The 13,301-nt window shown below is 43.1% G+C and overlaps 1 protein-coding gene across 6 annotated transcripts in view; it reads left to right on the top strand.

Annotated features, from left to right (window-relative positions):
- The window catches only part of RAPGEF1 (Rap guanine nucleotide exchange factor 1), an 89,961-nt gene that overhangs the window by 26,173 nt on the left and 50,487 nt on the right, over positions 1–13,301 (top strand). For all 6 annotated transcript variants that reach the window (XM_026062140.1, XM_026062142.1, XM_026062143.1 and 3 more), the window contains 2 exons: positions 8,535–8,674; positions 13,080–13,258. In XM_026062140.1, the coding sequence (XP_025917925.1) occupies positions 8,535–8,674; positions 13,080–13,258 (319 nt within the window). The remainder of the gene's footprint in view (positions 1–8,534; positions 8,675–13,079; positions 13,259–13,301) is intronic.

Below are 13,301 nucleotides of genomic sequence, written 5' to 3'. Positions count from 1 at the left end.
CTTGGAGATGGATAAACAGCTTCAGCAACAGCAGGTTATAGTCTTTCAGGTCTGGGTTTCTAAGCTGACAGCCGTACGACTGAAACCCAAGTCTAGCAAAGGTTTTTCAATATGGAAAGAGTCTAAATGTGTTGAGTAAAATGAGAAGAGAGGAGGGGAGAAAGAGTTTGAGGAGAGCGCTGCGACCAGGCTTTTTGCTGGGCCGTGGCAGTCGTGTGAATGAAACAAATTAGCTCTGGCTCACATGCTGCGTGGAGGACGGAGTGACTCAGGTGGTGCGCACGCATCCTTGTGCCTGCCGGGCTTTATTTTTAGATGTCTGAATCATTGTCATGACTATATCCCCATAAAGCTGTCAGACCGAGTGGGGATGCCCACGGACCCCATATTAAGGCATGTTGGGTGAACACAGAAGTTCAACAGATTCCCTCACAACCGTTGGGGTTTTCGTGTTTGGAGCTGCTTTCTGAAATAACGCAGAATTAGGTTTTTGTTCTGTGCCTGTGGCTGTATTTTTTTTTTTTTCTTTTTCAATATAAAATTAAATGTTTGGTTAACAACCTTGGCCGCTTTTTATGCATAGACCCAGGGTCTGCATGGACCACAGCAGTCATGTTGATGTTGGAGGCTACTTGACTCTCTTTTGTGTTGTTTTAGTGTTGCTGGCGCAGGGGGAGTTATGAATCGCGTTACCAGTGCTGTAATCCCATTAGTTCTCTGAGGCTTGCGGGGCTGTGCAAAATCAGTACTTAAATGGGAAATTACCAGAGACTCACCAGATGCCGCCCAAAGGGTTGCTAGTGTTTCAGTCAATGGCAGCATTCCCCCTTGTGAGCTGATATTGGACCAGTCTGCTGGAGCCGCTCTCTTTCAGATAAAACATAGAGCAAAAGCCATGACTGCTGCTTATCAGTAAATTAGTCTTGTTCCAAAAGGAGTCTCAAAGCTAGAGCTAGCTGTGGTGTGCAGGAGGAATTTGAGCTTGGGTAGCAAAGTTCTACTACTTTGAATTCCCTCTTTATTCAGCTCAGTGTAGCTTTATCCTTTTTTTCCCCAAATCTGTTGGGTAGCATTGCCGCACAGTTTCCGGCAGCTAAAGGATTCCTGGGTTATGTGTCTGCACGCAAACAGATTTCTCTCTTCTGGAATATTTCCRGCTAAAAGAGGGCTAGGAAGTAAACCTGGCATAGCGGCTCTGAACTTGCTGCTTGATGTGGAGCATCTTCTCTTTCTCGCAACCTGAAGATTTGCTTCCGAACACGAAGCTGGAAGGGAGAAGTGCTGTAGTACTAATGCACCGCAAAATTAATGTTGTTGACTGTGATCCAGTCCTTTTCGTTGCAGTCGAGAGACACAGCTGAACTGAGAAGTCACTCTGTGTGCCTCCCAGTTCCCTTGCAAACACTGTGAGCTCTTTCCACATGAGGTTCCTGCAGCTGGAGATGTCTCATTCATGGTTGCTTAGAAAAAAAAAATCAAAATAAAAAATATGTTCTCTGACAAATAAAAATGTTTTGCTTCCTCTGGAGGCCCCAGAGGGCGGCATAAAAAATAATGAAGCCTGTGAGTCACTGAACGTTGCCTGGCCAGCTGAGAAGGAACTGAGCCTCCCTTTTCCATAGAAGTTTGTGTGCTGTCATTGCACATCATTAATGCTCACTGGTTTATGCTCATTCACTGTAATGTTGCCAAAAAAGAAAAAGGGCAGTCGGTCTCTCTGCTTCCAAATGCTGGCTGCTTAGAAGGTGACGTGATGTTAAAGGAAAAGTTTCTTTAACGCTCAGGCGCTATTGTTTGGTTCTAAAACTGCCCTTCCTCCACCTTTTCCTCTAAAACCTGGCGACTCTCCTAACAAACAAATTCCCTGGAGAGGGACTCAGAGCTGCTTACAAACAGCTCCACCTAAGGTACAAAGGTTAGGGTGGGCAAACTTCCTGATGGACATAGGACCCTCCCTTTTTTTTTTTTTTTTTCCCCTGAGTCCCTGACTGGGCTCTTTTTGTTTCTGAATAAATTGCCTGTCTTTGGCCTCTCTGGGTCATGGCAAAGTTGAGAAAAAGTAGGCTCATGTGGAGCTGGTAGGTCTGAGGTTTCTGCAGTGAGTCGATGATGASGTGGTGATGTTTTCAGAAGGTTTAAAAGAATATTTTAATCCTGTTCTGTCATTTTTCTGTATTTGGGATCCCAGTTCATGCTTTTGAGAACATACAGTATCACACAAGTGCTGCCTGTCATTGTTTCTAGGCTCCTAAACATCCCTAGGAGTTTGGGAGAAAGAGGGCATGAAACACAGTGGAAGGCTGTGTGCTGCGTAATGCCAGGGTGGAGTTACAGGTTGCAGGTTTGCAAGAGCTCAGAACATCTTTAGGGTTCTCCTCCTAGCTGTTACTTTAACCTTCCTTGAATGTCTACTGCTTCCTCACCATCCTAGCTACACACTGACAGGCTTGAACTTTTTGATGCAAGACAGACACTACAAAATTATTAGAAAAGGGCCCCTGCATTAGCCCTCTGTTGTCCGCTTTCCATTGATGATCTCTAAATTGTTCCTTCTCCCTAGATTCTGCTAGTTTTTCTGCTCAGGAGCTCAGCTTTTGGGACACGCTATTTGAGGCTGAGGTTAAAGCAATGTTTCTGTAAAGCTCAAAGGGCTAGATTTTCTGTAACTCACTATATTTTAAAGTTTGTGTTACAGGAGAGCCCAAAGGCAAAGGCCCCCCAGTTCTGTGTACTTGCAAGTACATATTAGATTACAGTTCTTAAGAAGAAGGGAGAGAGTGGAATGAAGATGGTTGGAAATTATAATAATATTAGTCTAAAAGCTCGAAAGATGTATGCTTTGCAGTATGTTTCGTAGTTACAGACGGAAACTCGCATATGCTCTCTTAATCTGTCTGGTCTGAATTGACTGATCTCTTGTTTTTCTGGCAGCAGAACTGGGTCTCGAGGAGGACGACCTGTAACCCCATCCCCRTTGTCTCTTACGTGGTTGTGCATTACAGCACCAAATGGATGGGCTCAGCAGAAAGGTCGTTTTGAACTATGTCTCATTATTTTTCCCTTTTGCTGCAGAACTCCTAAAGCCCTTGTCAGCTTGGGTTTAGCTGAAGCCTTGCAACTTGCCTTTTGTCTTCCACAAATGATCGAGCTGTGCCCAAGGGGACAAATGCCATTTTAATGGGCATTGTTGTGTAAGTCATTACATAAGTCACCTCTGTGTTCAAAGGACTCGTGGCATAAATGGCAGGAGTGGTTGATTAAAAATGTGCACAATAGCTTCATTATGGCGTGGGGAGAGATGTCCTCTGTTATTTTTGATCTGATAGCTTTTAAATATGTGCATCCAGCAGAGAGCCAAATGGCCTTTAAAAAGAGAAGCGTTTGCAGGATAAGATTTTAGAATCCACTTCGTTCTTTCTAATGAGCCTCAAGAATCGGTTCAAACTGGAAAAAATGAACTTTAACCCCTTTTTTAAGGCTTTATCTACTGTAAAGCGACTGGGTTTCTGCGTGTGAACAGATACAGCATGCGAGAAGATGGAGGGTTTAGATTTTTGGCCRAGGAGTGGAAAAGATTCATTTTATTCTAAAGTTTAAAGAAGAAGAAAGTGTTTTGTACTTGTTTGGTATGATCCAAACACTAGACTAGTTGAACACTTCAGTTGCACATCCCTGCCTTTGGGACGGGTCTGTCATTGAGCTGTGCCATAGCAACAAAAACATTACAAAAAAGTCCAGAAGCAGACAAGGGGGTTTTATATCTCATCTGTTCTCTGAAACTCCTCATCAGATCTCCGGGCAGTGCATTACTCATAGCATGTGTGGGTGATGGCCTGGTGAGAAGGAGCTGGTAGCTGGAAAGTCTATAGTGACTGAGCTCTGTAAAATGTTTAACTTTCACTTTGACTTAGGTTAAATAATATGCAGCTGCGTGAACTCGGTGGAATTCACCAGCACGCGTGCCTTTTGACTTAATTTCTGATGTTTCTTTGAACCCAGGTAGAAAACGACCATTCTGCTCTTCCAGTGAAGTTACGGACATTGGACTTTGACTTGCTGGCTTTCTCCTAAGCAGTCTGGTTTCTTCGCACACGAGCACATAAGCTGATTTATCTGCCTTCCCTTTTGCCTCCTAATCCTCTGTAGTTTAAAATCTGCAGTTCTTTCCTCATCAGATTTAGCATTCTGTCGGCAAACTGGCAAGCGGCACGACTTTGCTCTAGTGAACGGTGCCGCGTTTCTCTGCCCGCGTGACGAGGCATCTCCCGGACAGCCCTTGCCTTCCCAGCTCAGGGCTCTCCGCTAAGGCATGGGGCGAACGCTCAAAGGACGGGGTTTTGTGAAAACGTTCCAGCTGCACCTGGCAGCTGGATGCTCGAAGCACACTCGCAATGTGAGCTTTTTCATGTTGTGTGTGTGGTCAGAACCCAGACACGTGCCGGCTTGGGGGAGGCGAGCTTTAAAGCTGAGCGAGGCCGTGACTCAACAGCTGGAGCACGTTCAAGCACAACAGAGCAGGAGCCTTGTTAATAGGGGGGTGGAATTAGCAGTGAAACGGGTGACGTATTGAAACTTCCAGTCAGAAATCAAGAAACTCAAATCCATAGTAAAGTAATTTTTAATTTTTTTTTCCAGTTGTGTGCAGCAGCAAAGCATCCAGACAGATGAAATATGAGGGAATGGAAAGTCAGCAGTTCCTCTGAGACACAAGCTCTTTGATACAACAGTATCTTTTTTTTTCCCCTTCCAGTTGAAATTGTTCCATCGAGTTTATTACCCTGTCTTTTCCCATTTGTCTTGCAAATATTTGGATACTCCAAAGGAGTAAATACTGGGTACCCTACTTCTGCGCACCAGAAAGGAAAAAAAAGAGAAGGTTGGAAGGTCGGTGCTTGGATTTCAGTTAAGCCTTGCCTGTTATTCGTCAGTAAGAGGCAAGAGTAATACGATAGAACAATTTCAAATGGGCGAACTACCAAGCTCAGAAACAACCTCAGTGCTGCATTGAAGAGTTTGGTTACTGCAGAAAGGCAGAAAACTGCAGAGGGACAGGCAAAGTGTTTTGAACACCATCATAGCTCTGTTTTCGGTTTCTCTGTGTGCGCTATCAAATTATTTCATCTGTAAAGGTATGCTGTTCTGTTTGAACTTTTTTGCTGGACAGCCATAGGACATGTTAGATACTTCAGTAGGATACGGTGTAAAGAAAATGAGTTTCTGGAAGCAACCCATGCTGTGGTAACCAGTCTATTAAGTCTTGCACAGCTATGCTTTTTGCAGTAGAGTTTTAGTCTTCATTTGTAAAAGCTTAGGTCACTTCTACCTTAGAGGCAGAGTACCTTTCTATTTAGTTGTAACTTCTCTTTTATATCACTTCGTCCAGATGCATTAAAATGCAGGTTCTGTTTATAACACTTGAATCGTGTATCTGCTTGAATACTGTAAAGTCAATAATGTGAAATAATGTCTCTAGGTCTTCAGTGACTATAATTGCAGTAGCTCCACAGCTTGATTCATGAGCTTGAGGAGAGAGATGAGGGCCTGTAGTTTGATTTTTATGTTTGGAAATGGAGAGTATCTGTACTGGAATTACTGACTCACTCGGTGCTGTGTTTAGACAAGTTGCTTCACCTTTGTGCATGCTTCCCATCTGCAAAATAGGGTTAAGACCTAACTGTTTAAGGATGAGACAGATATATTTGTAATGTGCTTGGAACATGAAAAGTGCTATTTTAAGCGCGAAGTGTAATTGAGCGTAAGAGAATATTGGTTTGTGACTCATTTGTTTAACTACAAATGCATCAGAAACTTGCAAGCAGAGGAGATCTGGAAAATGCTTGTTATAGATGGAAAGACATGGTAGTAAAAAGCTGCATTAATGTGTGATCTTCAACACGGGACTTAGCAGGGCTGTTAAACAATTTATTATTTTTGCAAATGTCAGCTGGTTTACTTCATTAGTGCTATTTTAAGAAGTTCCCATTCTGCTCCAGCCACTTGTTCCTGCCCTCCCTCGGTAGCTTTCTGTCCCCTCCGAGCATGGCTGTGCAAATGATTCGGTGTCCGATGGGGCAGGAGGGTGAAGAGAGTGAAAGGCCGTGGCTAGGCTGGTAGTGCTGGTGAAGGGGATCCGCTGTCAGCAGAACAGAACCTTTCTCCACTGGCTAGACATCTCCTTTTGGAGGTTTCTGACCATTCACGCGCATTGATCCAACTGTTTGTGTGGTTGCCAAATAAAGGTGGGTAGAGATGTCTGGTGGCAAGGAGAAATGGAAATTGTAATCTTTGGGAATCTCTCTCCCTTCCAAATATCTTGTCCCTACAAGGCAAAATTACCACCCCAAGCGCAGAGAGTTTTGTGGGTATCGAATGTTGTCGTATTCAGACTAGCAGTTGAAATCTCACTGCTGCCTGTGGAGGAGCCAGACACGATTTGTTGTTGCTACCATTATTTCCCTGTAGATTAATTACTGTAATTGTTTGCCAGTTCTTTTAAAAATAAATTCCGAGCCATGACTTCTCTTGGCAAGTGTTCGTATGTGCGCATGTGTAGAAATTCTCATATGATGTACAAAATACAGATTTTTTTATGTGAAGTGCAAGAGCAACTATCACAGCAGCCAGGAGCTGTGTTCAGTGGTGACCTTGAACACTGTGGAGCCGGGGAGGTTTTCAAGGTTTGGAGATCCTTGTGGTTGTAGAGCAATGACGTAAATTGTTGCTAAGTTAGGGTGCCAGCTGCTGTAAGTGATTCTTCAGAGGCCAATTGATATGTCTGGACTTATCTACAGCAACCAAAGATTGTTCGTGCCTCCCTCCTTAGTGCATTAAACAGGACTTCATGATACAAAGAAAACTTTGAGAATCATGTGAAATGGAGAAGAGTTCTGCAGCCAGACTAGATTATAATCAGCGCCGATGCAGCTTTCATTAATAGGATATCTGTAAAATTTTGTTCTAGAGGACCTAAGTAAAGAGTTTTGGCTCCAGTGAAGGTGTTAATAGGGTTTTAACACTATACCAGGAAACTAGGTTTAAAGGGAGGCAGCCCTGAAGGGGAGGCTTCTTCCCGTGAGTTGTGGTTAGGTAATTTCTGAGTATGATGAGCAGTTTTAGCACTGCAGTGTGGTATTTAGCTTCTGGGTGCTAGATTTGACTCAGCAGCCTTTTCTATTTGCAGTCTGCATGCTAACAAGGTGGTGCAATGCTGCATGCATCAGACTGTGTCGTTTTGACTCATTGCAGCCAATGCAGTCAATTCCCAAATAACCTGAAAGAAAGAAAAATGAAAGATATAGCAAAACTGCTTGCTTTTCTTGATAATGTGCTTAAAGACAAGTTCAGTGTCTGCTGCTGAATTGTCTGGGTCACTAGAGAGCAATTCAGACCTTCATTTATTAAAGTGCTGTTTGCTTAAAATACATTCTAAATTGCTCTCTACAAGGCAGCTTAGTTTTATTTAGCTTCATGGCTAAACAGATAAAAATATCTCTCAACAGTAAGTCTGCATGTGGCATGATTGCAGACCTTTGAGACTTCTGCTTTTAGATATTCGAAAAACTTTGAAATATTATGATTTTCACAATGGGCTACTATGTTATGCGGTTCTGTAATTAAATTTCTTCAGGAATGCGCCACTGTTGAAGTTTTCCTTCCGTTCTGGTGGTGTGTCCTGATATATGTGAACTGAAATCGGGTGCAAACAGCAAGGGCTTGTGTTTTTGTTCGTGTTATTCATGGAGCCACATTCAACGGCAACAGCATCAAGTGGGTAGTGCTTGAGTCGGCAGCCCGTGAAGGGCAGTATTGTCGGACTGTGTCGTCTTTTCCTGAAGCAGATGTTGAATATGCCAGGAGCTTTGTGGTGTTGTCTCGCAGGAAGTCAGGGTGCTGCTTACGATCATGCTCATGAGCTTCCCTTGGCCAGGCAGCGGCTTCCACCTGTGAAACTCAGAATTTGGTAACCAGCAACTCTCCCAGATGCCTCTCAAGGTGTTGCAGCTGCTGGCTGCCCCCACTGCTGGCTGTCACACAGGACCCTATCCACACACCAGCAGTGGCTCTCGGCCCTCAGCGGGGACACAGAGAAGGATCTCAAAGAACCCTGCTCTGCCGGAGACTTGTGACCAAGTCACTTCATCCCCTTGACTTAGTTTCCTCATGTGTAAAAGAGAGATGATGATTACCTCCTTTGTAAAGTACTTTGGGATCTGCTGAAGATAAGTGCTTTTGAGAGAGGTCTTTTTCCTTTCCTGTCCAAGGAACGGAGCAATAGCAATCCCACTGTTCCTGCCTTTGCACTTCAGAGCTGCTGCCTCTGAGGGGAAACAGGAAATGGTGGTGATATTGTGGTTGGAAACATAATCGAGAGCCATGATTTTTTTTATCCTATTCCACTCAATAAATTTACATGGTTGCGATGTTTTTCATGGGCTAGTCTTCCAATACGGGCTAGTCTTCTAATACTGTAGCACAGCTTCCCTGTTTTCAACAAATTTACCCTAATCTCGTAACGCATTTCTGTGTCTTTCTAGATTCTGAGCGTTCCCATCTCTCCTCGTTCACTATGAAGTTGAAGGGCAAGTTTCATTCACCAAAAATAAAGAGAACCCCTTCAAAGAAAGGAAAGCAAGCTGACCTGACAGTGAAAACACCAGAGAAGTCAGCGAACAAAGTAAGCAGATGAAGGATGTGTTCTTATTAGTCTTGCTGGTTTCTCACTCGCTGGGTACTTTGTTTATCGAAATCTGCAGCCCTGCTCTCCGTGCATGGCTTTTTGTCCTCTGCAGGATCCTGCAGATTTGTCAGGGATCTTCGGGGTTACTTTATGGAAGAACCATACTTAGGGTTAGTTATAAACTGCACTGTGTAGTATAAAATAAGAGCAACCAAGGCAAGTGCTATCCTTTTGAGACCCTGATGAGACCTCTTTCCATAAGCATTTAAATATCTCATTATGGAATGTAGTTTATGGCCTGACACATCCTCCCTGCATGCACACCCTATGGTTAAGCTTACAGCTTCCAAATAACTGCCTGGTTTTGGGGTGTGATCCTTTAAAACAAAAAATCTCAAAACGCAGGCCAGCAAATCCTTGAAGCTGGTCCAAAGATGTGATCAGTCTCTGATGACCTCAGCAGGGAGAGTCAAATAGATGTATTCAAGCAGCTGCTGATTCCAGCACACCCTTCCTCAAATCTAACGTACTTGTTTCAAGTCCTGCAAGAACTGAGGTCACCACTCTTTCCCAACACAAACCTATCAAAGGGTTATCTCCCCTCTTGTTGTGACCTGATTATGCAGACAGGAGACTATCTCTGTAACAGTACTGTTGCACTCAGTTTTCAAGTATAAATCTAAGCCAAAAGTCAAGAGGAGTTGAGGTTATTTATGATAATTTAGAAGCTTTCCCCATTGTTGATGGAAGACTCATCCAACGTGCAGCGCCAGACATACGAACTTTTTTAGATTATCTCTGCTGAGGACTGTTGTAGTGTAATTGAGAGCAGTCAGTTATCTGACGCTGTCTGATGTGCTCAACRTACAGAGAAGTGGTTGTAGGGCTTCCTAGCCCTACTCTGAACTACTGTGTGGAAGGTGATGAGGCTTTTATTTCCCAGGCTGTAGTTTTTTTCCCAGAAGCAAAGGATATTCTGCCTGGGGAGGTGAGCACCTTGCATTGCCCCACACGAGTACCAGACTGCTGCCCCCCAAAAAAGACTAAAGAATACACCTTGAAGAAGTCTAATTCTAATTCCAAGGATATTTCAGGATGATATGTTGAGATCGATTCAAAGGCATATCTTGTAGAACGTTTTCCTGTTCTTTCTACAGTCCATCAGACCATTATACTGGAAAGTTTTCTCACAGTATTATTTTTATTGATTGATTCACTGAAATGCATGTAGAATGTGCAGTGGTCTTTCCTTTCAGTTGATGCATGACCACAAATAAAATAAATTAGAAAATGAAGAGTGCTTTTAAAATGCTACTCTATAGCAAATATATATTACCAAGTCAATAAACGGTAAACTTTTTCCTTTTCTTTTTTTCCTCTAGAAGACAGGAGGAATGACTGATAAGATGAAGTAGATAATCAGTCTAGAGCAGAAACAGCAATACTAAAAATTCATATAAAACCACTAAATATAACCTAAAAGTTATGCCCAAAACATACATACATACATACATACACACACACCTACCTTCTCCTCTTCCCCTTTATGTGTGGGCAACATAGGGGGAGTTTTTTGCAGAGCCTCCTTTTTTCTACTGGTCCCTGTCTTTGATTCTTATCTGAGGACATATTGTAGGAACAGCAGTGTCCTTCAACACTATATGCAAAGTTATAATAGGTAAAAATGGGATGTTCCAGCTTTTGTAGTCAGCTGTTTTCTGTATAGCTCACTAATCCTTCTTGGGTCATCTGCATCTCATACATGATGTATGTGAAATGATTATTTAAGGGAAACCTTCCAAAGTCATGCAAAAATATCTATATGTGTCAGTCAGGCAAGGGAGTGGGGAGGAGGTGCTGTTTTCTCGGAGTGTTAAATCTGTCTCATTTAATGCCCAAAAGGGATATTGCCGGATCAAGTGGTACTGCTCCTTTAGTAAGTCCCGCAGTTATAGATCTGTTCTCTTGCTGGGATAAGTTTGCTACTGGGGCAAGTTCACCTCTATTAAGAAATGAAATGAGAGAATAGTTCAAATCCTTTCTGCCAACCCAGAGAGGTACCACTGCATGTTTACTTTGGCTTTAGGGACACACTAAAATGTTTGGTGGCAGAGTTTAATATCATTAGTCTTGTGAGATTTAGACATTGGAGTGTATTAATATCCATCCATCCCACGAGATTATTATTCCTTTCTCCAGCTTTATTGCTGTTATTCTCAGGTCTCAGTGAGTAAAGCACTGAACAGCAGAAACTTCAGCCTCGTAGCAAAACTAACATTTATATATCTGAGCTCTGTAGCAGAACGTACAATCCTGTGTAGGGTAGGTAGGCTGTGTGCGTGTATGTATGTATGTATGTATACACACATACATATGAGGCCTCAGGGGCCGCAGAAGGGGATTCATAAAAGATACACTTATGGGATTGTTACCCAAAGAGCTGAGATGGAGGTTATGAATAAAGGGCCATGTCCTAAACGGTGTCTGGGTTTGCACGCTCAACAGAAGGATTTTTGTTTCCCGTTGTGATTCACAGCCCTGAACTCTCCAGAGCCAAGTCCATCCCTCCCGTGCTCCAGGAGGACGCTTGGGCCATAAGCCTTCCTGCAGCAAATAGTGGTTGAGCAACACATGGCCACCAGAAGAGGAACTAGAATCCATGTTTTTCAATTCCATTTGAGCTCTGACCGTTGGGCCATAGTGATACTCGCTCTTTAGACTCCAGGGGCTCTCTCATCCCTGAAATCTGTGCTCGTTCCATAGGAACTGCAAAACCTCCATGGGAGGGAGGGAGCCTCTCCACATCCTGGAATAGGCTGTGCAGTGGCAAGGGCACAGTCCTGAAGAATGGGAAATGTGATTTTTTTTTTGATATCGATGAGATGCCAGGATGCTCCTCAGCATCAGGGTTCAGCTGGTTGTACAGGCACTGTGGAGCACAGCTTGAGGTGCCTGGAAAGTAGCACCGTCCAGAAGGGGTGCAGAGTGCAGGCACTTCCCAGACGAGATGGAAAATGACGGGGTGGTTTGCAGATACCAGCTTTGGACTTAGGCTTCTAAAGTGGGAGCTAGATGGGACTTGGGACTCTAATCCGTTTATGAACTGGCCCCAAATTACTAACCAGTGCTGCCTATAAATTGTTCTTCCTAAAACCTTTTGGGCTGTTGGCCTGATTTTGCAGAAAAGCAGCAGTTTAACAGCTGACAAGAGTATGGGGAGTGCACAATGCCCATAGGTCATTAATTCTTGAAGCTGAATTTACTGAAGAGATAATGGATGAAACCTGACTCTGCTAAGCTCTCTGCTCCTTTTCTAGCAGTGTTCAGTAGTTAATTTAAATCTCACTTAGGAACTACTTGTGGCATTAGAAGACCTCCAGGCATACTCTGGTAAAACTTTTTAAAAATACCCCTGTTGAGAATACCATTAAGGTATCATGTATCACTTCTGAATTTCCTTTTCGAGTGTTGGTGATGGCGCAGAAGTTGGTGACCACAACTCGGCTTTAGTCCAATGAGTTGTTCCCTTCTGCAGCATTCATTCCCTGATGCCAAAACTTAGCTTTCACGGTCTGTCCCCGTGGAAAGCGTGCGAGTTCCCTGTTCCAGTGGCATCACAAAATGAATTAGGTTGGAGGCTGATTAAAAAGGGGGGGGGGTTATTTGTAAATAAACAAGACATTGACAAGACTGGTGCACTCTTTCGTACAAGTCAGCATATTGGAGTCAGGAGAATTACTGAGTAATAAGGATGTACACCATATATGTCATTGTAACTCTCAGGGATGGATACGACGATGGAGGCATCTTGTTTAGATTGTTTTGGAGTTTGGAAGTTTGTCTGTGCCTTTTTTCTTTTTTTTTTTTTTTTTTCCCCTCCTTTGGCTGATCCACTATGCTGACTGGTTAAAAACACCTTTTGATACAGCATGATATGCTTAAGGTAAAAAGGATGGTGATCTCATAGGGAAAAAGGACAACTCTGTTAAAACCAGTAGTTGTTGCCTACTTACTTGCATTTGCATTAGTGTCTGCACTTAGCTTATTTCTTTTTCTTTCACCCTCCCAGTGTGGCCTGTTGGTTTCAAAGCGGTGCCCTTTAAGTCATCAGCAGTGTTAATCTTTACCTCAAATTGATCAAGCTGAGCTGTAAGTTTGGAATGCACATCTTGTAACTCAGAAAGTTAAAATGTGGGTGCGGTTTTGCACCGATTATTCCTTTGAAAGAATAATAATTAAATTTGGAAGTGTTTGTGATAGAAGGGGGGGTTTTTTTGTTCTTCTGAAACAGAATATATCCCATTTGGTTTCACTGTACTTTAGGTAAGTTAAAATAACTTTGCCCTTAAAAAAAGAAGTCCTGAGGTTTTTAATATTTCTCTCCTTTTTTTCTCATCTTTAGAATGTATCATGGCTAGAGGAAAAGGAGAAGGAGGTCGTAAGTGCATTGCGCTACTTTAAGACTATTGTGGACAAAATGGCAATTGATGAGAAAGTACTAGAGATGCTGCCAGGCTCGGCAAGTAAAGTGCTGGAGGCCATCCTACCCTTGGTGCAAGCGGATCCACGCATGCAGCAAAGGTAAGTTTCCCTGTTTGGGACTGTGACAGACCAGCAGGCTCCC

The sequence above is a fragment of the Apteryx rowi genome, unplaced genomic scaffold (assembly GCF_003343035.1).
Source record: "Apteryx rowi isolate R43461 unplaced genomic scaffold, aptRow1 scaffold_19, whole genome shotgun sequence".
In the NCBI taxonomy this organism is placed as follows: domain Eukaryota; kingdom Metazoa; phylum Chordata; class Aves; order Apterygiformes; family Apterygidae; genus Apteryx; species Apteryx rowi.
Note: the sequence above shows the minus strand (reverse complement) of the source record. Positions and strands in the feature narration are given on the sequence as shown.